This window comes from Rutidosis leptorrhynchoides, chromosome 6 (genome assembly GCF_046630445.1).
Source record: "Rutidosis leptorrhynchoides isolate AG116_Rl617_1_P2 chromosome 6, CSIRO_AGI_Rlap_v1, whole genome shotgun sequence".
Lineage (NCBI taxonomy): Eukaryota > Viridiplantae > Streptophyta > Magnoliopsida > Asterales > Asteraceae > Rutidosis > Rutidosis leptorrhynchoides.
In genome coordinates this window covers 84,484,786-84,509,087 of record NC_092338.1, presented here as the reverse complement: position 1 = coordinate 84,509,087, position 24,302 = coordinate 84,484,786, and the positions used below count along the sequence as shown (strand labels likewise).

At 31.6% G+C, this 24,302-nt stretch overlaps 1 protein-coding gene across 1 annotated transcript; it reads right to left on the bottom strand.

Moving 5' to 3' along the window:
- Positions 1-333: 333 nt before the first annotated feature.
- Positions 334-8,040, bottom strand: LOC139852710 (protein trichome birefringence-like 34). The gene is made up of 5 exons (XM_071842039.1): positions 7,551-8,040; positions 2,799-2,976; positions 1,329-1,525; positions 1,093-1,248; positions 334-782 (listed from the first exon to the last, which is right to left on the bottom strand). The coding sequence occupies exons 1-5, from the start codon at positions 7,898-7,900 to the stop codon at positions 431-433; spliced, it is 1,233 nt and encodes a 410-aa protein (XP_071698140.1). The 5' UTR covers positions 7,901-8,040; the 3' UTR covers positions 334-430.
- Positions 8,041-24,302: the final 16,262 nt, after the last annotated feature.

Sequence of the window (24,302 nt, the reverse complement as noted above, 5' to 3'; positions counted from 1 at the left end):
TTCTACGTATAAAAACATTTTAGGCAACTTTCGACCCGTTCAACCCATTTGACAAATTTCATTTTCAGTATACAAATTTTACTTTACCCATTTTGACCCATTCATGAGTAAATGGGTCTAAATTGTCAACTAAGGTAAAACCTATAAGCAGTATAACTCTGTTCAGAAAAAGGTAAGAGGGGCATTGGGGGTAATTGACTTCTTTTATGCAGGGATTACCAACTCCTAATAAACACAAGTGTGGCGCTAATGTGACAAGTAATAAGTTCATTAGTCATCAACGAATAGTGTGTTGCCGCTATTTCCATATATTTCTCAAAATGGACATCCAAATGAAAAGAACTGAATATACATTGCATACATAAGTATAGTTGAAATACAAATATGATTAATTTACATTACCCAACCTATCTAAAACAATATCCAAGTATCAATGTTTTCGAAGAATGTAAGCCAAGAGTAGCTCATTCCAGACATCAGGGACACCAGGTAGACACCAATGTGAACAATCCGCATAGCTAGAAGGGTTCGACAGTTGTTTATCCGTTAATGGAGAATAGTGTAACCTATGAATAGAAGGGTGTGAATCTTTTCGATATTGTGTTAGTTGAGAAATATTAATCATTTGCACATTGACACCTTTCGCTTTCAACTTGTTCAACGATGACTCTAATATTCTCAACATTTTCAAATCAGATCCACTTTCCCAAAATTCATTTTTCATTATTGGCTCTGTTTCATTCAAGCAGTTTTCATCACCTTTCATACCCCATTCTACTCCCCTAAACATACAATATAATATATAAATAAGTACTGTTTATAAAACTAAATCTTTCAATACAAAAATTGTTTATAAAACTAAATATTTCCAAGAGAGTCCAGTGGTTGACGTTTTGATTTTCTCACAAGAAGTCTCCAGTTCAAACATCACTAGCATCATATCTTAACAGAAAGGATTAAAAACCGATCAAATGATAACCGAGTTAGCATGTGACTGAAATTGAGGGTGCCCAACCCGAGTAGCTTGAATAAGGAAAACCTTTATATACTGTTTATGAAACGAGAAAACTAATATAAATGCATATATGTTACCTATGATGAGTTGCAGTCATACTCATGAAATAAGTTTGGGTCCTTGTATGATTTATATGAGTACGAAGCCAATGAGACCAAGTTTTAAGAGCCATTTTATAACCAAGATGGTTATCGACTATGTCATATTGTGCAGAATCTTCAAACGATCCGTTCCTGAGAAGAAAACGATTAGTTCTAAAAGTGGATTAATAAAGAAAGTATGGTTAATGCTAGCTTTATGAATGTGAACTCACAAGATTTTTAGTGTAGGCATCCTCCACCAAAGATACGAATTAAAGACTAATATATCGGCATTAACCCAATTTATCGCATGTTTCAATATAGAATTAATCCGAACTACACGATCATTTGTTTTATGTTTCGTCGGATTATCACCATTAGATTCAACCAACAATGGAGCCCAATAGAAGTCTATAGAAACGTTGTATTCCTATAATGATATGATATTGTGCATCATATGAATATTCTTATGTTGAGAGGAAGACCAATGTATACACTTTTACGATGCGGATCTAAAGGGGTTAAGGCCTAAGGGGACACCATTAATAATTAATAAATTTTGAAATTTTGAGAAAAGTGAACCTTTTTAATGGTGTTAATGCCATTTTTAAAATCTTGATCCCAAAAGACAAAAAAAATAAAATAAAACATCCCGAAACAAAAAATTTAGGTATAGTACAAAGGTTTATCATTTTAAGAGTTAAATTTCATATTTTTTCTTTTTGAAATTTGACACTTATTATATTATATTATAAATAATTATATTTATATTTATATTTATATTTATATTTATATTTATATTTATAGTGGTAGGATCAAGAGGGAAGTAAGCATTCGGGGAAGCGGGAGAAGCAATTTTATTTTTTTTTCGTTTTTTGAAAAAACTTTGTTCACGAACATTATAGATGAGATGAAAATATGAATATTTAGTAGAGACACTTTGTGATAAATGTTTTTATTTTGGCGGGAAACGCTCGAAGAAGTAATATATAACAATTATCGTGTTTTTCGAGCGTATTTTGAGGTTTTAGCTATTGGGGTTTAGATATTAGGGTTTAGATATTAGGGTTTATAGGGTTTAGATATTAGGGTTTAGAAATTTAGGGTTTAGAGTTTAGATTTAGGGTTTAAATTTAGGATTTAGATTGAGTTTTTAACACGAACGGTTTAGAGTTTAGGGTTTAGGGTTTAGTGTTTTGGGTTTATGGAATAAACCCAAAACACCAAATCCTAAACCCTAAACTCTAAATCGGGCTAAATTTTACTTCACAAAACATGAAGAAAAAAAACGTTCCTATTCTTCACGAACAATATTATCTTGAATGTTATTTTTGTCGATCGATTTCCCGCCTAAATAATAACATTCATCACGAAGTGTCTCTTCTAAATGTTCATATTTTCGTGTGATCTTGATGCCGGAAAAAAAAAATTCAAAAAAAACGGAAAAAAAAAAAAGTTTGCTTCCCCCCGCTTCCCTCCGATTGGTTATTTCCTCATTGATCCTGCCACTATATTTATATATCTTGGATTAAACTAAAACAAAATTGTAGATTGAGATGGATTGACTATCATTCTAGCTCCCTCAACAATTATAATTTACCAAAAAGCTCCCCTGACAATTATAATATACCAAAAAGTACCCCCGACACTTATAATATACCAATACCAAAAAAATGAAGGATGGTGAAAAATGATGTACTCACGAATGCCATGAAGGTATGCAAAGAGACATTGGGAACTTTTTGCATCTTCTTAAGTCCAAGAGGAATGACACTTTGAAGCATGCAAACCATTGAAACCCATTGATTCCTATTTACTGAATCCCCAATGAAAATCACTCGTTTACCCCTTAACCTCTCCAGAACTTCTTTCGCATCAAACCTACATATACAGATAAATCAATAAACAAATAATAATAATTAATATTAATAATGTATCTATAATAAAGAACAAATGTTCCATTGGGTATATATATAAATCGGGCTAAATTTTATGGAATAAACCCAAAACACCAAACCCTAAACCTTAAATTCTAAATCGGGCTAAATTTTACTTCACAAAACATGAAGAAAAAAAAAAAAAAACGTTCACATTCTTCACGAACAATATTATCTTGAATGTTATTTTTGTCGATCGTTTTCCCGCCTAAATAATAACATTCATCACGAAGTGTCTTTTCAAAATGTTCATATTTTCGTGTGATCTTGATGCCGGAAGAAAAAAAATTCCCAAAAAAACGAAAAGAATTTTTTTTTTTTTTGCATCCCCCGCTTCCCCCGATTGGTTACTTCCCCATTGATCCTGCCCATATATATATATATATATATATATATATATATATATATATATATATATATATATATATATATATATATATATATATATATATATATATATATATATATGCAGGATCAATAGGGAAGTAACCAATCGGGGGGAAGCAAAAAAAAAAAATTCTTTTTTTTTTCCAGGCATCAAGATCACACGAAAATATGAATATTTAAAAAAGACACTTCGTGATGAATGTTATTATTTAGGCGAAAAAAAGATCGACAAAAATAACATTCAAGATAATATTAATCGTGAAGAATGTTAACGTTTTTTTTTTTTTTTTTTTTTATGTTTTGTGAAGTACAGTAAAATTTAGCCCGATTTAGAGTTTAGGGTTTGGTGTTTTGGGTTTAGTCCCTAAACCCAAAACCCCAAACCCTAAACCCTAACTCTAAATCGTTCGTGTTAAAAACTCAATCTAAATCCTAAATCTAAGCCCTAAATTTCTAAACCCTAATATCTAAACCCTCTGAACCCTAATATCTAAAACCTCAACACACGCTCGAAAAATACGATAATTGTTATATATTACTTATTCGAGCGTTTTCCCGCCAAAATAAAAACATTTATCACAAACAACAACAACAATACTCAATCCCCATATGCGAGGTATGGGGGAGGTGAGATGTAGACAATTCTTCCTCTAACCTAGAGTAGAAGAAAAGTCGTTTCTCTATCCACGAGTCGAGAAAACATTCTCTACCCACATGAAGAGAAAGTTATCCCTCTCCCTATCCCAGCTTAGAGAGATTGCTTCCGTGAGGACCATCGGCCTAAAAAAATAATAATAATAAAGTAAATAAATAAATAAATAAATAAATGATTAAAAATAAAAAAGATAAATAAATAATAAAAACTAAAAAATAAAATAAAAATATCTATAAATAAATAAATACAAAAATAAAAATACAAAAAATAAAAAATAAAAAAATAAAATAAATAAAAAATAAAAATGATACGCCATGGGAATGGTAGGAATCAAATTTCCATGGGTATTTATCACAAAGTGTCTTTATTAAATGTTCATATTTTTATCCAATCTATAATGTTCGTGAACAAAGTTTTTTCAAAAAACGAAAAAAAAAGTTTTTACTTCCCCCCGTTTTTCCCCGATTGGTTACTTCCCTCTTGATCCTACCACTATATAGGGGCAGAATCAATGGGGAAGTAACCAATCGGGCGGAGGTGGGGGGAAGCAAAATTTTTTTTTTTGTTTTTTTGAAATTTTTTTTTTCCGGCATCAAGATCGCACGAAAATATGAACATTTAGAAGAGACACTCCGTGATGAATGTTATTATTTAGGCGGGAAAACGATCGACAAAAATAACATTCAAGATAATATTGTTCGTGAAGAATATGAACGTTTTTTTCATGTTTTGTGAAGCAAAATTTAGCCCGATTTAGAGTTTAGGGTTTAGAGTTTAGGGTTTGATGTTTTGGGTTTATGGAGGAGTTTAGGGTTTAGGGTTTAGGGTTTGGTGTTTTGGGTTTATTCCATAAACCCAAAACACCAAACCCTAAACTCTAAACCCTAAACCCTAAACTCTAAACCGTTCGTGTTAAAAACTCAATCTAAATCCTAAATCTAAACTCTAAATCTAAACCCTAAATTTCTAAACCCTAATATCTAAACCCTAATATCTAAACCCCAATAGCTAAAACCTCAAAATACGCTCGAAAAACACGATAATTGTTATATATTACTTCTTCGAGCGTTTCCCGCCAAAATAAAAATATTTATCACAAAGTGTCTCTACTAAATGTTCATATTTTCATCTCATCTATAATGTTCGTGAACAAAGTTTTTTCAAAAAACGAAAAAAAAAAGTTTTTTGCTTCCCCCCGAATGGTTACTTCCCTCTTGATCCTACCAATATATATATATATATATATATATATATATATATATATATATATATATATATATATATATGTGGAGTAATAAACTTTTAAGGTAAAATGAAAAATATGATTTTCTAGAACCTAAAAAGTTTAAGGTCAAAATGAAAAGTATGATTTTTCTACAACCTAAAAAGAATACAATCAAATATGACACCTAATTAATATTCTAAGCAATCTTTAATTAATTTAAGATAATTTATTAAATACCGTAGTATAGAGTAAGAGAGGGGGATGATTCTCACACACACTTTTTTGATCCTTACACACCAATTGAGTATTATTAGAAGAGTAAAAGGTTAAAATAGGTGTGTGAGGATCAAAAAAGTGTGTGTGAGAATCATCCCCCAGAGAGTAAAATAGATAGTTTACCCATATCTCTTAAATCCAATTAAAAAATAAACATGACAATTTTTGCGGGGGAGCTAGTATGTATTTTCTCTTTTTAATTTTTGTTTAGATTTTTTTTTTAACCTTTTATTTATATGATATTCTATACTCCCTGATAGGGATGGCAATGGATCAGATATGGATCGGGTGATGCCGTATCCATATCCATTTAATTTTTACTCATCCATATCCATATCTATATCCATTTAATTGTTGTGTTCATCCATCCATATCCATATCCACTGGATGAAGCGGATTATTGGATATCAATTGAATATTAAAAGATGTTATAATATTTCCTAATATGCGATGAAAACAAAACTTTGTATAGCAAAAATATACATAATCAAAATATATCCACAAGAATGTGTTATCTTTGTCGAAGATATAACACATTTGTTGAATTTACTATTAAACATAGATTATAAAAAATTAAATATGTAATTTGTTCGTTTATTTTGTTTGATATGCGTGTTATAATGTAATATATCATAATTATTTCATTATAAGGTTGAAAACAAAATGTAAATCTAATGGTAAATGCATTTGTAGTAGTAAATATGTAAACATATATTTATATTTATGTACTTGTAGATGTATTTTAGGTGTTAATGGATATATCAATGGATGAAACTTTTCATTCATGTCCATATTCATATCCACTTAGGTTCATCCATATCCGTATCCAAATTCATTTAGGTTCATCCATATCTATCACGAAGCGGGTGGATCGGATGAATATCCGTTGGATCGGGTGGCCATTGCCATCCCTACTCCCTGATGTTTTTGAAGTACGTTTTAAATTTGTTCTAAACCACAAGTTTCAGAATAATAACAAACAAAACATGTATGAATTATGATGATGACTTTTCAACCACTATCGTTAAAACCCATTCGAATGATTTGGATTGGATTTCGTTTAGAGCAATTGATGGAGACCACGAGATACCATTGAACACCTTTTATTGTAATATATTGTTGTTTTCTTCTTGTTCATAGTGTTGGTAGTATTCCATCACTGTTGTGTCTTGTGTATTCTTTTCGTGTGTTTAATATATCCTTCTTGCTTTAAAAAAAAAAATCGTTAAAAACTTAAAACCAAGCAACGGAAACCACATGTTCTTTTGTCGACCAATAAAATGAAATTCGATCGTAAAATCTACATCGTCTTTTATAAATAAGTACCGACAAAAAAGAAAGATAAGAAATGTTGCACAACAAATGATTATGGTCTCTATGCTTGCCAGTTAATAATATGGAGTTTATTAAAGTAAGTCTTTTAAGCTAATATTATTTATTAATTTACTTAATTGAGTTTAAGATAACAAACATTCATTTAATGTATTTTTTTTATACACGTACGTTTTATCTAACGATCGACTTTTATGAAAAGTCTAACATTTCACTAGGTTTTGCGACGGATTAATGTCAAAGTTGCCACATTCTATCCTATCCGAAATCAATCATTTGTCAAAATTTCGCAAACATTTACAAATAGTAACTAAACGGATAACGGATAAAGTATTTTAAGGTATTTCGAAGAATAAATAGCTTATTCTATTCTATGTTCAGTATTTTAAAGTCTTTAGAAAAATAAATACCTTATTCTATGTTCAAGCTATTAACATGTGCACAACGCCACAACCTAATCGAGTTATTTCATAATCGTTTATTAACGGATAAAGTATTTCTATGTTCAAGTTATTCATATGTGGGCAACCTAATCGGGATATTCCATAATCGTTTCTCAATCGATAGAATATCTTGATAAGGCTCACAAATACGGAGTAGTAACTAAAATGATTCAAATATATATGTTGAGAGAGAGAGAGACCTTGGAAGGTTACAACCATGGGGTTGCCATCTCCACCTTTGATAGTCGGAATCAATTCTACCATACTTCCCACAAGCAAAATCACCAAAAATATAGGGGCATCCAAATTCTTTATACAGAGGATATGAACTATTATCATGAACCCATTTGCCAGAGAACAAATCACACCCGTTTAGTGAATCATAAACGTAGTTACTAGTGTAATTGTTAACTCCTAATTTTGCTTTAATCTTGATCTCTTCTTCATGGATGTCGATAAAATAGAAAACTATGATTGCTAATGCTCCAATTATCAACAACTTCATACAAAATCTCTCAAATATTTCTACTAATTGTTTCTTCTTCCTCATCTCTCGATATATATCTTGTACCGCTGCCTCTTAATCCAAAAACTATATATTATCGAATTATCGAGTAATATTAGTTAGGAAATTAGGAAAGCACGGATGGCTATACAAAGAAAAGGAAATGTTTCATAAATTATGAAGGAAACTGATACTCAATAATTGAGACATCAAAGTCAGCCAAATAAATTGATTTAAATGATTAAGCATGGCCCCATGCATGGACCGTAAAGAATTAATCATTAGTTTTTTTTATCTGCTGTTAAAAGTGTTTGACGGGTTCGAATGCGACGCTATGTTGTAACACATTCATCCGATTATTTTCTAGAACAAACTTTACAGTCCTACCACCCTTAAAGAGGAAACCTTCTATTAAAAAAAAAAAAAAAAGAGGAAACCCCACGGTGATTCATACGAGGATCGCGTATGGTAAAAAGCCTATAAAACCTCCTCAAGTGAGGCTCAAACGCAAGACGTCTGAAACCTCTAAGGCACATGAAATGGACGAGTAATCTAAAAGGAACTATTTTGCCGCTCATGAGAATTGAACCTCCGACCACCCTTATGGAAAGTCAGGTCATCAACAATGGCTTAGTGGTGGTGACCTTAATTCCCACATGGGAGGTCAGGGGTTCGACTCCCACTCGCTTTTCAATTTCCTTTGTTGTTTTTCGCTCATTCATGGGCATCATAGGTTGCGGATGTTTTACGTCACCAAATGGAGTTTTACCACACGCGATGCCCGTATGTATTCGTCATGGTTCCTTCTTAGGGGTGGTAGGGACTGTAATAGTTCCTCACAAAATGATTGGGTGAGTGAGTCTGATATCACGTCGGGACTCCCGTCAGTGACTTCTTAGGGCCGTTAAACAAAAGCCGTATGTTTATTACTCCTCCGTTCCACCACAAGTGTCCACTTACTTTTTACACACAGTTTTAGGAAATCCCACTAACTTTATTTTCCACCAATCAGAAATCTTCTCTCTCCCGAATAACCTCTTCTCATTGGTTGAAATATAAAGTAAACACTTGAAATGGGACATCCTAAAATAGAAATGTGGACACTTGTTATGGGACGTAGCTAGTATTAATTAATATGTTTATAAATCATAAGCTGTCCAAATAAAGAATCGACTAAAGATAATGTTTGTGTACATTATTAAATTTAAATAAAAGGCCTTTATTTAGTTTGTCAATTAGAATATAAAAGTAGGGACCAGGGTCCCTAGAAGCAGTAGTAAAGCGAAGCCGTAGTGAAAGTTAAATATAGTGGGGACCAGGGTCCCTAGAAGCAGTAGTAAAGTTGTAAAGCCGTAGCGAAGGAAGTAGAGATAGATATGGGCCTGTGCAAGGTTATCAAATGAGGCCCATATAACATGACGACCCATAATTTGTATACAAATATATATTTGCAACCCAACCGATAGGACTGGCCAATAGTCTTGTCATCAATCCTTGATGGAAGAACAATGGTTTCATATTTGATGTTTGGTTGGAATAATGTTATTGAAAAGAATGGAATGTCTCAAATAAATTGAAATTCGAAGAAATTGAAATTGATAAATCTCATGTAATATGAGAATATGTGTTCTTTTATTGAGATAGAATGGAACTGAATTTCATTTTATAAAATACCGAAAAAGTTGTACAAAAAATTTTATGTTGCTAATTTCGTTTTAATTTTCAAACTCGCGTTTCGGTTTTCAGTGTCAAATTTGATTTTTCAGATTACGTGTTTCATTTTTAAGATTCGAAAACGCAAATCGATAATGCGAAGTGAAAAGGTGAATCGAAAATGTGAACTGAAAACGCAAACGAAAACGCGAAATGAAAATGTGAATCAATAACACATATAGTTAACATTTTCATTTATTGTTTACTCGTACTGTATTAGTTTAGATTACGAGTTTTACTCATATTAGATTAAGTTCACAAAGATAACGATTAACGGGGCATATTTTTATTTGACTAGTTAACGGATAAGTTTCTATTTGATTTAATATATTCATGCATTGGACATTAATTAGTAGAAAAATTACTACTATATGTTAGTCAACCGCTCAAAATTATAGGCACATGTCATGCTATCTTTTTTGCTCTTCGTGAAAAGACTTCAAATTTCCTCCCTATTTGTGGATTACTAGTTTGTCCTGTATATGATCTCCTAATAACGAGATTTTCACCTTACTGGAATCTTTAGTTTACCCTTATTTACAAATAAATAAATAAATAAATAAATAAATAAATAAATAAATAATGCATGTTGTTGTTATGTTGAATGGCTAGTCAAGATTCCAATATATTGTTGAAAACCTAACAGGTCACTGATGGCCATTAAAATATATCGACAAGTAGTTGTTAAAGGAAACGAACAAGAAATAACACATACCGATTATTCAAAATCAAATGGACAAACACTTCATATTATTAGTCACTAATTCGTACAAAGTTGTGATAATTTAATATTGATCTTGATTAGTTAGTGGAAAATTCAGTACAAAGTGGCGTATGCTTGAATTACGGAGATGTCATTCAAAATTTGTTTATGGGTGACAAGGTAGTTAAAAAGTGCGGTTTCGCGTGATCAGGTGAAATAGGCTCTTCGGTTTTTGAAAAAGATAAGATGACTTTCGAGGCCTTTGATGTTATGTCGACGTGTATGGCTGAAAGCGAAACGACTACGGTTAATCTTATTAACTCTAACGACATCCCTCGAGCGCCGGTAAATAATAAGAATAAACAAATTAAAAGCGTAAGAAAAAATTAGTTCAAGGCACCGAAATGGAGGAATTCGGCGTGTTCATAAAAGATATGTAATTTCGTTTTTATCAGTTTCATGTTTTGTAGCTTCTCTTTGGTGTTGTTGTTTTTTACTTTTGTTAGTGATAGTTTTCGGTTTTGTTTCGGGTTAGGTAGATGGGGCTCGGTACAGAGAGTTTCGTTTGTTAGCTGCTTTCTAGGTACGAGTCTCATCGAGTCATCGGGTTTCATCTCTTGTATATCTAGTTGAATTCATTTTCTTTTCGAAAGCGTTTTTCGTTTATATAAGAAGTTTTCGTTATTTTTGCCAGAAAATGTCGTATCCATTGTGATGACCCAGAAATTTCCGATCAAATTTAAACTTAATCTTTATATAATTCCGACACGATAAGCAAAGTCTGTAATGTTGAGTCTCGAAAATTTTGGAAACTATGTTCATATATTCAAATTACCCTTTGACTATTTCCGACGATTCACGAACAACTATTTGTAAATAGGTATGTATATATTTAAATAAATATACATATGATTTGTAATATAATTTACGATGTAATTGTTAGAAATTAATTATGTAAAAATAATAATTATTATGTAAAACATATCTATATACAAATAAAGTATATTAAAAATAAATATTAAATAATCGTAATACTCATTGATGTTCCGATTGATATTAAGCAAGTTAAATTCAAACTGATATTATTTTAAAATAAACGGTGATCCAAAAATGAGTTCTATAAATTTTAGGCTTATCAAAGATATATTTAGGAACCATTTGTTGAATTTTAAAACTTTTCATATTTTACTTTGGGTTGGGAGTGAATAATTAATGTAATTTTTATTTAATAGTTAATGATCTAATTTTATACCATAACGACCAAGATAAATAAATATAGTTAATTTAAAAATATGAGATTTTTTCGAGGACTTTTATCCGCCACTGATTTCGCACGATACACAGTCCGTGAAAACTGTCGGTAGAAATTAGAGAGGCTGCTTTAATCATTTGCACGTTTCAATTGATTAATTGATTAATTAATATTATATTATTATATTATTAATAATATTATATTATACTATCTGTGAACTTGAATTCAATAACCCAACTTATTGTTTGTTTCTTAAATGATTGACAATGGATTTCAATAGATACTGTATTTGATTGGTACCTAGTGTCTTTCCATTTCACTAACAGAATAATTAAACCTACATTTATATACACAACACCTCAAAAGTTAATAAAAACATTTTCCCTGCTTCTTCTTCGACAACCACACCCGTAACCCACCATGAACAAACCGCCATGATCAACCATCGTGTACTTCTATTCTACTGTCTATTCTTCTGTTTATATTGAAGGCCAAACCACACAAGAACACCCACACGCCACCACCTGTTACCGTTGTTTGAACCCCATAGCCGTAAACCACCATAATTGATATAACCATTCGACATCCACCATTTGTGTTATCATTTCTGTTTCTTCCATCAAACCTCACCAACGATTGCAATTACTATGTTTCTGTTTCTATCTCTTTCGAACAAGACCCGTACAAATCCATTAACTACTACTGCCACCTAATTTACTTCTTCGTGATAAAAAATCACCATACCAATCACCTAGCCCAACCGAGAACCACCATTAAACAACTACCTTTTCTTCACCTTTGTCTTCCTTATGATCACGCCACTCTTTTATTCTTCATGACAACCAAAACCACCATAACACCATAACCTTCAACGTGTTAGATGTTGTTGCTACTTCAGTGCACGTTTTGTTTTCTGTTACCACCGAATACCCCAAGACAAGAACACCCTTTTACTCGACCCCTTATTCGTTCTTCAATCCTATTACCACCGAAATCATCATCATCAATAAACCTTCGAACACAACCGTATATTTTACCTCTATTTCTTGCTAATCGTTTCTGTTTGCAGCTCGAACAAAACTGCTGCAGTTCAACTTCTGTTTTCGTTAGTTACTGAACAGACCACCATTTAGAACCACCACCTTCTTCGTTCTTTGAACCACAACCGTATAACACACCACTTTTCTTCTTCTTATTATGTTTCTGTTTAACTCGAAACCACCACAGACATCCTTCATCAAACTTTATTGCTACGGTATGCTTTGAATTCTGTGATTAACATTGAGACACGAGAATGATTAAATTGAATTTCTTTGGCGTTTTGTTTCTTTTTTTTTTGTTCCCTATGGCCGACACATGCTAAACCATAATCCCTCCTCACCCACTTGTAGTTTTAAAAGTATATAATATTATCTTTATCTTGGTTCTTTCGAGTATGAAATGAAAACATGTCCCACCTGCACTATATTTGCGGAAATGAAACTTATTAAAATGAATATGATTAGATTATGAGTAGGCCGAATAATATGAAGCGTAATTAGACATAGGCCTGAGTAAACTGTTGGGCCGAATGAATTGGTTGGATTAATTATGGACTAACAAGCTTTGGTCCATTAATTGTTAAACGGGCTTGAGAAACTAGTTGAGCTGAGGCGGTCCAGTCTCCATGTGGGCTGAAGAATGATGAGGGTGATGTATGTGATAAAATGATCATGATAATACGATGTAGATACGGTTATGTATGATAGTAAATAACGAAGATGCGAGATGATGATGTTATATAATGAGGATGGTGATGATGTATTATGATACCGTATGAGTTTGATAGCGATTATAGTATTATGTTACATGATGATGATGATGGATGAATGATGATGATCGATGTAGTGACAATGTATGATGAATGATTAAATGATGATGGTTAGGATTAGGAAATGATGATGATTGATTCGTTAATGATATGTGAAATAATGATAATAATAAATATGGTTAAGGATGTTATCGGGTTAGCGGGACGTTGCGGGTTCAAACCCGGACTTGGGCATTTTTTTAGGAGTACTTCTTTGAGGTAGTTTACTTATTACTCATTTTTATTATTATTATTATTATTATTATTATTATTATTATTATTATTATCATTTATAATGTAAGTAGTATAATGGTTGAAACTAATTTTTATCAAAATTATCATTGTTATTATTATTATTATTATTATTATTATTATTATTATTATTATTATTATTATTATTGTTAGAATTATCATTATTTTTATCACTATTATTTTTACTATCTTTTTTATTATTATTTCTAACACTAATAATATTATTTTTTATCATTATTACTAGTATTATTAATATATCAAATAAAGATTTTCTATATAAAAATATATTATTTACATAAAACATAATTATATTAATATATTTGTAATAAATATTGATTATCTATTTAACGTATTTAAAAAAATTAATAAATATAGTTAATTTAGTTATTAATGAAACGTACAAATTACTAAAATAACAATTAATAATAATACCTAAATTTGTTCGATTACCATTATATGTGTTAATATATATATAAATGATATAGGTTCGTGAATCTGAGACCAATCTTGCATTGTTCAGTATCGTCGTATGAATATTTTTACTACAAAATATCGTATTGTGAGTTTCATTTGCTCCCTTTTTAAATGCTTTTGCAATATATATTTTTGGGACTGAGAATACATGCGTTGCTTTATAAATGTTTGACGAAATAGACACAAGTACTTAAAACTACATTCTATGGCTGGATTATTAAACCGAATATGCCCCTTTTTAGTCTGGTAATCTAAGAATTAGGGAACAGACACCCTAATTAACGCGAATCCTAAAGATAGATCTATCGGGCCCAACAAGCCCCATCCAAAGTACCGGATGCTTTAGTAATTCGAATTTATCGTGTCCGAAGGGAGTCCCGGAATGATGGGGATATTCTATATGCATCTTGTTAAGGTCTGTTACCAGGTGTTCACCATATGAATGAATTTTTATCTCTATGCAGTTTGCGAAATGCATGATATGAGATTAAGTTTATGAGAAATTGAAATATGAAATCTTGTGGTCTATTAAAATTATGAAAATGATTGATTTCGATAAACTAATGAACTCACCAACCTTTTGGTTGACACTTTAAAGCATGTTTATTCTCAGGTATGAAAGAAATCTTCCGCTGTGCATTTGCTCATTTTAGAGAAATTACTTGGAGTCATTCATGACATATTTCAAAAGATGTTGCATTCAAGTCGTTGAGTTCATCAAGAATATTATTAGGTCATTTATAGTTTGGATATTATGAAATGGCATGCATACCTGTTAACTTTCGTTGAAGTGAAAGTTTGTCTTTTAAAAATGAATGCAATGTTTGTAAAACGTATCATATAGAGGTCAGTACCCCGCAATGTAACCAGATGTTGAAGACTTCGTCCAGATGGATTAGGACGGGTCATTATAGGTGGTATCAGAGCGGTGGTCTTAGCGAACCAGGTCTTGCATTAGTGTGTCTAACTGATAGTTGTTTAGATGCATTAGTGAGTCTGAACTTCGACCGTGTCTGCATGTCAAAAGTTTTGCTTATCATTTCGTGTCAAAAATTACCTGCTTATCATTCTTAGGGAATCATTTGCTTATCATTCTTAGTCTAGACACATCTTACTGCATTGATTGCATGAATAGTGTATAGACAAAATTCATATCTTAGTGTATCTGTTACTGTAAACTTTGCCAGACATATTTCGTAAATTCCTCCGTATTCTACCAAATTTTTTGTTCTATATATATAGATATTCTATGTAATTAGAATATTATCTGATAGCCGAAAATCATTTGATACCGAAAAACCCTTTACTCAATCGTACGAAATGGAACTCGTCACTAGTTCAAATTCTTCGGAACCGACAGCTATTCCGACATGGATGTTCACCTAAGCTCCGAAAGCAGTGTCACCAGAATGAATTAACCAATCATCCATCCCCAATTCATCTGATGGGTTCGTAGCCTCCTCAATCATTGGAGACAAGAAGAAGGTGATCCCTTCCATCCACCACATTGCCCTCTTGGCGAAGAACCTGAAGCACTTACCGGCGAACCTGTCCAAAACACTATTTTCTCTCTCATTTCCAGAGTATCTCGTCACGATTATATACTACATCAAATTCTAGATTTTATTTATCCACTCGTCCGAACCGACAATCACCCCGGTGTAATAGAAGAAGTCAACGAGCTTCGCACTCGGGTGGTGGCGTTGGAGAATATGGTGCAAAGGTTACAAACACCAGCAGCATAAACAGTACCACCATCAGCAACACCAACAGTACCATCACCACCATCAACAGCAACATTCGCATCCCATGCCTCAATATCTCATTCTGTACCTCGAGTATAATCATCGTTCTACGTGACGTTCTACATTATTTATCTTCGATCGACATGATGATTATGTAATCTCTAATGTTTTAGAGATTATGTACTCTAATTCTAACCGAAAAGCAAATGAGTTTAATGTTATATTAACTCATTAAATCCATAATTACATCTGAAGAAAATATATATGTATATATGTTTTCATAAAGATTGTAATTAAAAATTCTGTTGTACAAACTGTTAATGGTAAAAATATTTTAACGGGTAGGTAATACCCGAGGATTATTTAGATTTCACATTAATAAATTACACTGTACATTATTCGAAGTTGATTCAATAGTCATTCACTATCCTACTTACAACCACCGATATACGTATCCGTTCACCGCAGAAAAACCATTTTCATCCAATTTCATATTTGGATTTTGATTTACCAGAATCCAACAAGTGGCATAATGAAGAAAACATTGGACAAAATAAAATTTGTTAGAAACAAACAAATTAACTATGAGAAATTTTGTTAAGAATCCACGCTAACTGTTCCTAGCTAACTGTTCCTAGCTAACTGATTACATTTTATTTATCGCAATTTAATTATCGCAATTTATATTCTCGCAATTTTATTTATCGTCATTTAATTTCTGTTATTTTTTTACGCACTTTAAATATCGGGACACGTATACAAGGTTTTGACATATCATATCGACGCATCTATATATATTATTTGGAATAACCATAGACACTCTATATGCAGTAATGCTTGAGTTAGCTATACAGGGTTGAGGTTGATTCTACAATAATACATATACTTTGAGTTGTGATCGAGTCTGAGACATGTATACAATGGGTCACGATACGTATTAATTAATTCGAATATTATATATGAATTATTGAATTACTAACTATGGACTACCAACATTGGACAATTAAAAATGAATTAAAATATTAATTATAACATATGAAACTAAACAATTCTTCAAGTTTGCCACTTGATTTCATCCTAAACCTCATTTGTATCTTGACGATTCCAAACTGCGTTCAAACCTTTCATGATTCTTGAAAACACCTCAATCGAGATGATGATCCAACCACATGTTATCCACAGTCATGCACCTGGGAGAACTTCCGGAACCCAAGTAGAAGTTTAACACGTATCTGTGATAGCTCCTTTGGCATTGTTATTACCGAAAATAACATTGCAATTCTTTTTCAAATTAGCCAATTTTGTCACAGCTTCAGCAAATCAACTTCAATTTTTCATTCGAATAAACCTTATTATAAAGATTACCCCTCCATCATCATTACCGGAAAACCATTTATATCCCACCACATTAGCAGTAAACTTACCAGCAACTTTATTACTCTTTGACTTAAGTCTCTCCGAAGAACCATTATATTTGTTCATTAAAACCCCATCATTTACTCATCTACATCTTGTGACAATAATTGCCATACCAACTACCGAGAATTAACAACCAGTCTTTCAAATCTCGCAACGATTCTACGCCAACAGTTATATATAAACATATAACATCTACCTCTAAGACTTACATATTTCGAATGTGAAGTTTCTGAAAAACACCATAAACTGTGAACTAGTTCTCGAAATTTTGAAAAATGATGATGAAGCAGCAAAAACTGTAAACAACCTTAACAGTAAAAAGTTTGATAATAAAGAATAGTGTGTCGGCAAAGCTCAGAAAAAGAGAAGGTTTAAAACTGGAAAACGGATTGAACAAAGTATGAAGGAGGCTGTGGACAAATCACAAAGACGAAACCTACCTTCAAAGAATCCAAATGATTTAGTGTCTGCTGAAATCCTTAGCAAATACCTTGCTCCTTACTCTAAAACCCTTGCGGACAATATTCTTCATCATCCCCTTATCTTAAATATTCTAAGATATTATCTTATCTTCCATTATAAATATCCTCCATATTTCTGAAGATATTTTTGTAACCATCGTTATCTGAAATCATTTATCCCCTCGCGATATCTGTATCACATCATAAAGGAAACTGTTTAGTTTCTAAAATCTGAAACCTTCGAGTTTGAAGTATGAATGTTTTCGAAGTAGTGTTGGGAGCTGAAGCATGAGGTAGTATAATATAATGACACTTGATCAACATGATTATATTACAGTAAGTCATGCTGAGTTTCTAAATGGAACGTGATGATTCACAGATCATAACGTCATCATGTGCCATGTTACACGACTCTTGTATTCTACTTAATCAAAAACATATTTTCTTGATGATTCGGTCTTTTCCGGGATATTCTGCTAATTTGACAAATCAAGATCGTGCCATTACGATTTCCTTCTTAGAACATTAACTATGTTCATTTCGAATTTCATATCTACAAATTCTGGACTATTATTCGCTTGACTTAAGGTCGGGAAGAGAAAACAAAAGTATAAAACTCCGAAATAAAAGGGAGAATATAAAGCCCGATAAGAACACATAAATTACAAACCGTGTATATCAATGTTTATCGCAACATAAAGACACGGGAGAATTAAAAACACTATAACCCCAAGGGCGAAGTAGAAGAAAACAGATTCCTCAGGTGGAAGTTGAAAAAGGAGAATGATTGTTGCGATAGTAAGGATAAGGACAAGGATCAGAACTGGATTAAGCATTTTCACAATCTTTTTTATTTGGGAATTGAATATAGAAGTGGTGAAAACTAATGGAACGGAAAAGGTAAATTTATAATGGAAATATCAGACGTAATAATCGGGACAGATCATCGCATTTAATTATAGAGATCCTAATTTCCTTAAATCCCGAAGAATCAGATCTTATTTAGATTTCAAAGATTTCTTTAAAATCCCTTGAATTACGGAATTAAACCAAGAAAACGTCAAAAGTTAAGACGCACCTTATTTTCTAAATTCAAACGTGACTACGTCAAAAGTTATGACGAATCTTTAATTTTCTCATTTCACTATTTTGTGATAGCTTCATTCGTGCTCTTCGAATAATCGAATTGTTTTATCCATATTACACAATGATGATAAAACTCTATTTATCAACTCATATTCATCATGAAAACATTTTTTATGTTAGCCATGACCACCTCACTTAAATTTCGGGACGAAATTTCTTTAACGGGTAGGTACTGTGATGACCCGGAAATTTTTGATCAAATTTAAACTTAATCTTTATATAATTCCGACACGATAAGCAAAGTCTATAATGTTGAGTCTCGAAAATTTTGGAAACTATATTCATATATTCAAATTATCCTTTGACTATTTCCGACGATTCACGAACAACTATTTGTAAATAGGTATATATATATTTAAATAAATATATATATGATTTGAAATATAATTTACGATGTAATTGTTAGAAATTAATTATGTAAAAATAATAATAATTATGTAAAACATATCTATATACAAATAAAGTATATTAAAAATAAATATTAAATAATCGTAATACTCATTGATGTTCCGATTGATATTAAGCAAGTTAAATTCAAACTGATATTATTTTAAAATAAACGGTGATCCAAAAATGAGTTCTATAAATTTTAGGCTTATCAAAGATATATTTATGAACCATTTGTTGAATTTTAAAACTTTTCATATTTTACTTGGGGTTGGGAGTGAATAATTAATGTAATTTTTATTTAATAGTTAATGATCTAATTTTATACCATAACGACCAAGATAAATAAATATAGTTAATTTAAAAATATGAGATTTTTCCGAGGACTTTTATCCGCCACTGATTTCGCACGATACACAGTCCGTGAAAACTGTCGGTAGAAATTAGAGAGGCTGCTTTAATCATTTGCACGTTTCAATTGATTAATTGATTAATTAATATTATATTATTATATTATATTATATTATACTATCCGTGAACTTGAATTCAATAACCCAACTTATTGTTTGTTTCTTAAATGATTGACAATGGATTTCAATAGATACTGTATTTGATTGGTACCTAGTGTCTTTCCATTTCACTAATAGAATAATTAAACCTACATTTATATACACAACACCTCAAAAGTTAATAAAAACATTTTCCCTGCTTCTTCTTCGACAACCACACCCGTAACCCACCATGAACAAACCGCCATGATCAACCATCGTGTACTTCTATTCTACTGTCTATTCTTCTGTTTATATTGAAGGCCAAACCACACAAGAACACCCACTCCCCACCACCTGTTGCCGTTGTTTGAACCTCATAGCCGTAAACCACAATAATTGATATAACCATTCGACATCCACCATTTGTGTTATCATTTATGTTTCTTCCATCAAACCTCACCAACGATTGCAATTACTATGTTTCTGTTTCTATCTCTTTCGAACAAGACCCGTACAAATCCATTAACTACTACTGCCACCTAATTTACTTCTTCGTGATAAAAAATCACCATACCAATCACCTAGCCCAACCGAGAACCACCATTAAACAACTACCTTTTCTTCACCTTTGTCTTCCTTATGATCACGCCACTCTTTTATTCTTCATGACAACCAAAACCATCATAACACCATAACCTTCAACATGTTAGATGTTGTTGCTACTGCAGTGCACGTTTTGTTTTCTGTTACCACCGAATACCCCAAGATAAGAACATCCTTTTACTCGACCCCTTATTCGTTCTTCAATCCTAATACCACAGAAATCATCATCATCAATAAACCTTCGAACACAACCGTATATTTTACCTCTATTTCTTGCTAATCGTTTCTGTTTGCAGCTCGAACAAAACTGCTGCAGTTCAACTTCTATTTTTCGTTAGTTACTGAAAAAACCACCATTTAGAACTGTGACGATCGCTCCAAATCCATATGGACGAACACGTCATTCATCGATTTCATTGCGAGGTATTTGACCTCTATATGATACGTTTTATAAACATTGCATTCTTTTGAAAAGGTATACCATAAATGAATATTTAAATCCAAGGTTTTCGACATCTGATGATTTCTACATATAGACAATCACCGTAAATAATGGTTTACAATAATACTTCCGTTGACAATGCAGTCAGAATAAGATACATGGTGATGGTTTTGTGAATGCAATGTTTTCTTGAATAAAGCATGTATGACTCCATGCACATAGCTTGTATAACAGATAAGCAAACAGCGGAAGTGATGTGTCAAGACGTAACCTTTAAAATGTAGACAATATGCTTAATAATTAACACATAATACAGGCAACTAAAACCCGATCATGTAGTAACTAGCAAGTAAATTGACCAGTTCGATCCACAGGGAGAAGTTTGTTTAAATGATTTTACCACGATTAATTATTCTAAAAAAGGGGTTTATATTTGAAGTTGTGTTTTTGTTTAACGAAACAGCAAATAAATATAATGAATGACAATAATGAGAATGCGGTGTTTACTTCTATGCTTGATAGATGACAGGGATTGTTCTTTTATAATTAAAACCGTTATGCGATAGTTACAATAGAGTAGTTTATATCAATTTCACAATATCTATAAACATAAGAACTATGTTTAATCAATAGGATTCTTTCTTGGTTAAATTCACATAAAACCTAGTTTACTAAGATCACTCTAAGTAAACTACATGATTGTAAAACCTAAATATCATCCAATTACCATCCTATATTCACATATAGGTGTCTAAATCACTAGGTGTTGAAGTACAAATTATAGCCTTTGATAAATTCACATAAATCAAGTCATAACTCGTATAATTGAACTAGAATATAAAGATAATTACAACAATGGATTTCTTGAAAGAACATGGTGTAGTGACCCGAACTTTTCCATGTTTATATATATTAATTGAGATTGATATTTACATGATTAAATGTTTCCAACATGTTAAGCAATCAAACTTGTTAAGACTTGATTAATTGAAATATGTTTCATATAGACAATTGACCACCCAAGTTGACCGGTGATTCACGAACGTTAAAACTTGTAAAAACTATATGATGACATATATATGGATATATATATAGTTAACATGATACTATGATAAGTAAACATATCATTAAGTATATTAACAATGAACTACATATGTAAAAACAAGACTACTAACTTAATGATTTTTAAACGAGACATATATGTAACGATTATCGTTGTAAAGACATTTAATGTATATATATCATATTAAGAGATATTCATACATGATAATATCATGATAATATAATAATTTAAAATCTCATTTGATATTATAAACATTGGGTTAACAACATTTAACAAGATCGTTAACCTAAAAGTTTCAAAACAACACTTACATGTAACGACTAACGATGACTTAACGACTCAGTTAAAATGTATATACATGTAGTGTTTTAATATGTATTTATACACTTTTGAAAGATTTCAATACACTTATCAAAATACTTCTACTTAACAAAAATGCTTACAATTACATCCTCGTTCAGTTTCATCAACAATTCTACTCGTATGCACCCGTATTCGTACTCGTACAATACACAGCTTTTAGATGTATGTACTATTGGTATATACACTCCAATGATCAGCTCTTAGCAGCCCATGTGAGTCACCTAACACATGTGGGAACCATCATTTGGCAACTAGCATGAAATATCTCATAAAATTACAAAAATATGAGTAATCATTCATGACTTATTTACATGAAAACAAAATAACATATCCTTTATATCTAATCCATACACCAACGACCAAAAACACCTAAAAACACTTTCATTCTTCAATTTTCTTCATCTAATTGATCTCTCTCAAGTTCTATCTTCAAGTTCTAAGTGTTCTTCATAAATTCCAAAAGTTCTAGTTTCATAAAATCAAGAATACTTTCAAGTTTGCTAGCTCACTTCCAATCTTGTAAGGTGATCATCCAACCTCAAGAAATCTTTGTTTCTTACAGTAGGTTATCATTCTAATACAAGGTAATAATCATATTCAAACTTTGGTTCAATTTCTATAACTATAACAATCTTATTTTAAGTGATGATCTTACTTGAACTTGTTTTCGTGTCATGATTCTGCTTCAAGAACTTCGAGCCATCCAAGGATCCATTGAAGCTAGATCCATTTTTCTCTTTTCCAGTAGGTTTATCCAAGGAACTTAAGGTAGTAATGATGTTCATAACATCATTCGATTCATACATATAAAGCTATCTTATTCGAAGGTTTAAACTTGTAATCACTAGAACATAGTTTAGTTAATTCTAAACTTGTTCGCAAACAAAAGTTAATCCTTCTAACTTGACTTTTAAAATAAACTAAACACATGTTCTATATCTATATGATATGCTAACTTAATGATTTAAAACCTGGAAACACGAAAAACACCGTAAAACCGGATTTACGCCGTCGTAGTAACACCGCGGGCTGTTTTGGGTTAGTTAATTAAAAACTATGATAAACTTTGATTTAAAAGTTGTTATTCTGAGAAAATGATTTTTATTATGAACATGAAACTATATCCAAAAATTATGGTTAAACTCAAAGTGGAAGTATGTTTTCTAAAATGGTCATCTAGACGTCGTTCTTTCGACTGAAATGACTACCTTTACAAAAACGACTTGTAACTTATTTTTCCGACTATAAACCTATACTTTTCTGTTTAGATTCATAAAATAGAGTTCAATATGAAACCATAGCAATTTGATTCACTCAAAACGGATTTAAAATGAAGAAGTTATGGGTAAAACAAGATTGGATAATTTTTCTCATTTTAGCTACGTGAAAATTGGTAACAAATATATTCCAACCATAACTTAATCAACTTGTATTGTATATTATGTAATCTTGAGATACCATAGACACGTATACAATGTTTCGACCTATCATGTCGACACATCTATATATATTTCGGAACAACCATAGACACTTTATATGTGAATGTTGGAGTTAGCTATACATGGTTGAGGTTGATTCCAAAATATGTATAGTTTGAGTTGTGATCAATACTGAGATACGTATACACTGGGTCGTGGATTGATTCAAGATAATATTTATCGATTTATTTCTGTATATCTAACTGTGGACAACTAGTTATAGGTTACTAACGAGGACAGCTGACTTAATAAACTTAAAACATCAAAATATATTAAAAGTGTTGTAAATATATTTTGAACATACTTTGATATATATGTATATATTGTTATAGGTTCGTGAATCAACCAGTGGCCAAGTCTTACTTCCCGACGAAGTAAAAATCTGTGAAAGTGAGTTATAGTCCCACTTTTAAAATCTAATATTTTTGGGATGAGAATACATGCAGGTTTTATAAATGATTTACAAAATAGACACAAGTACGTGAAACTACATTCTATGGTTGAATTATCGAAATCGAATATGCCCCTTTTTATTAAGTCTGGTAATCTAAGAATTAGGGAACAGACACCCTAATTGACGCGAATCCTAAAGATAGATCTATTGGG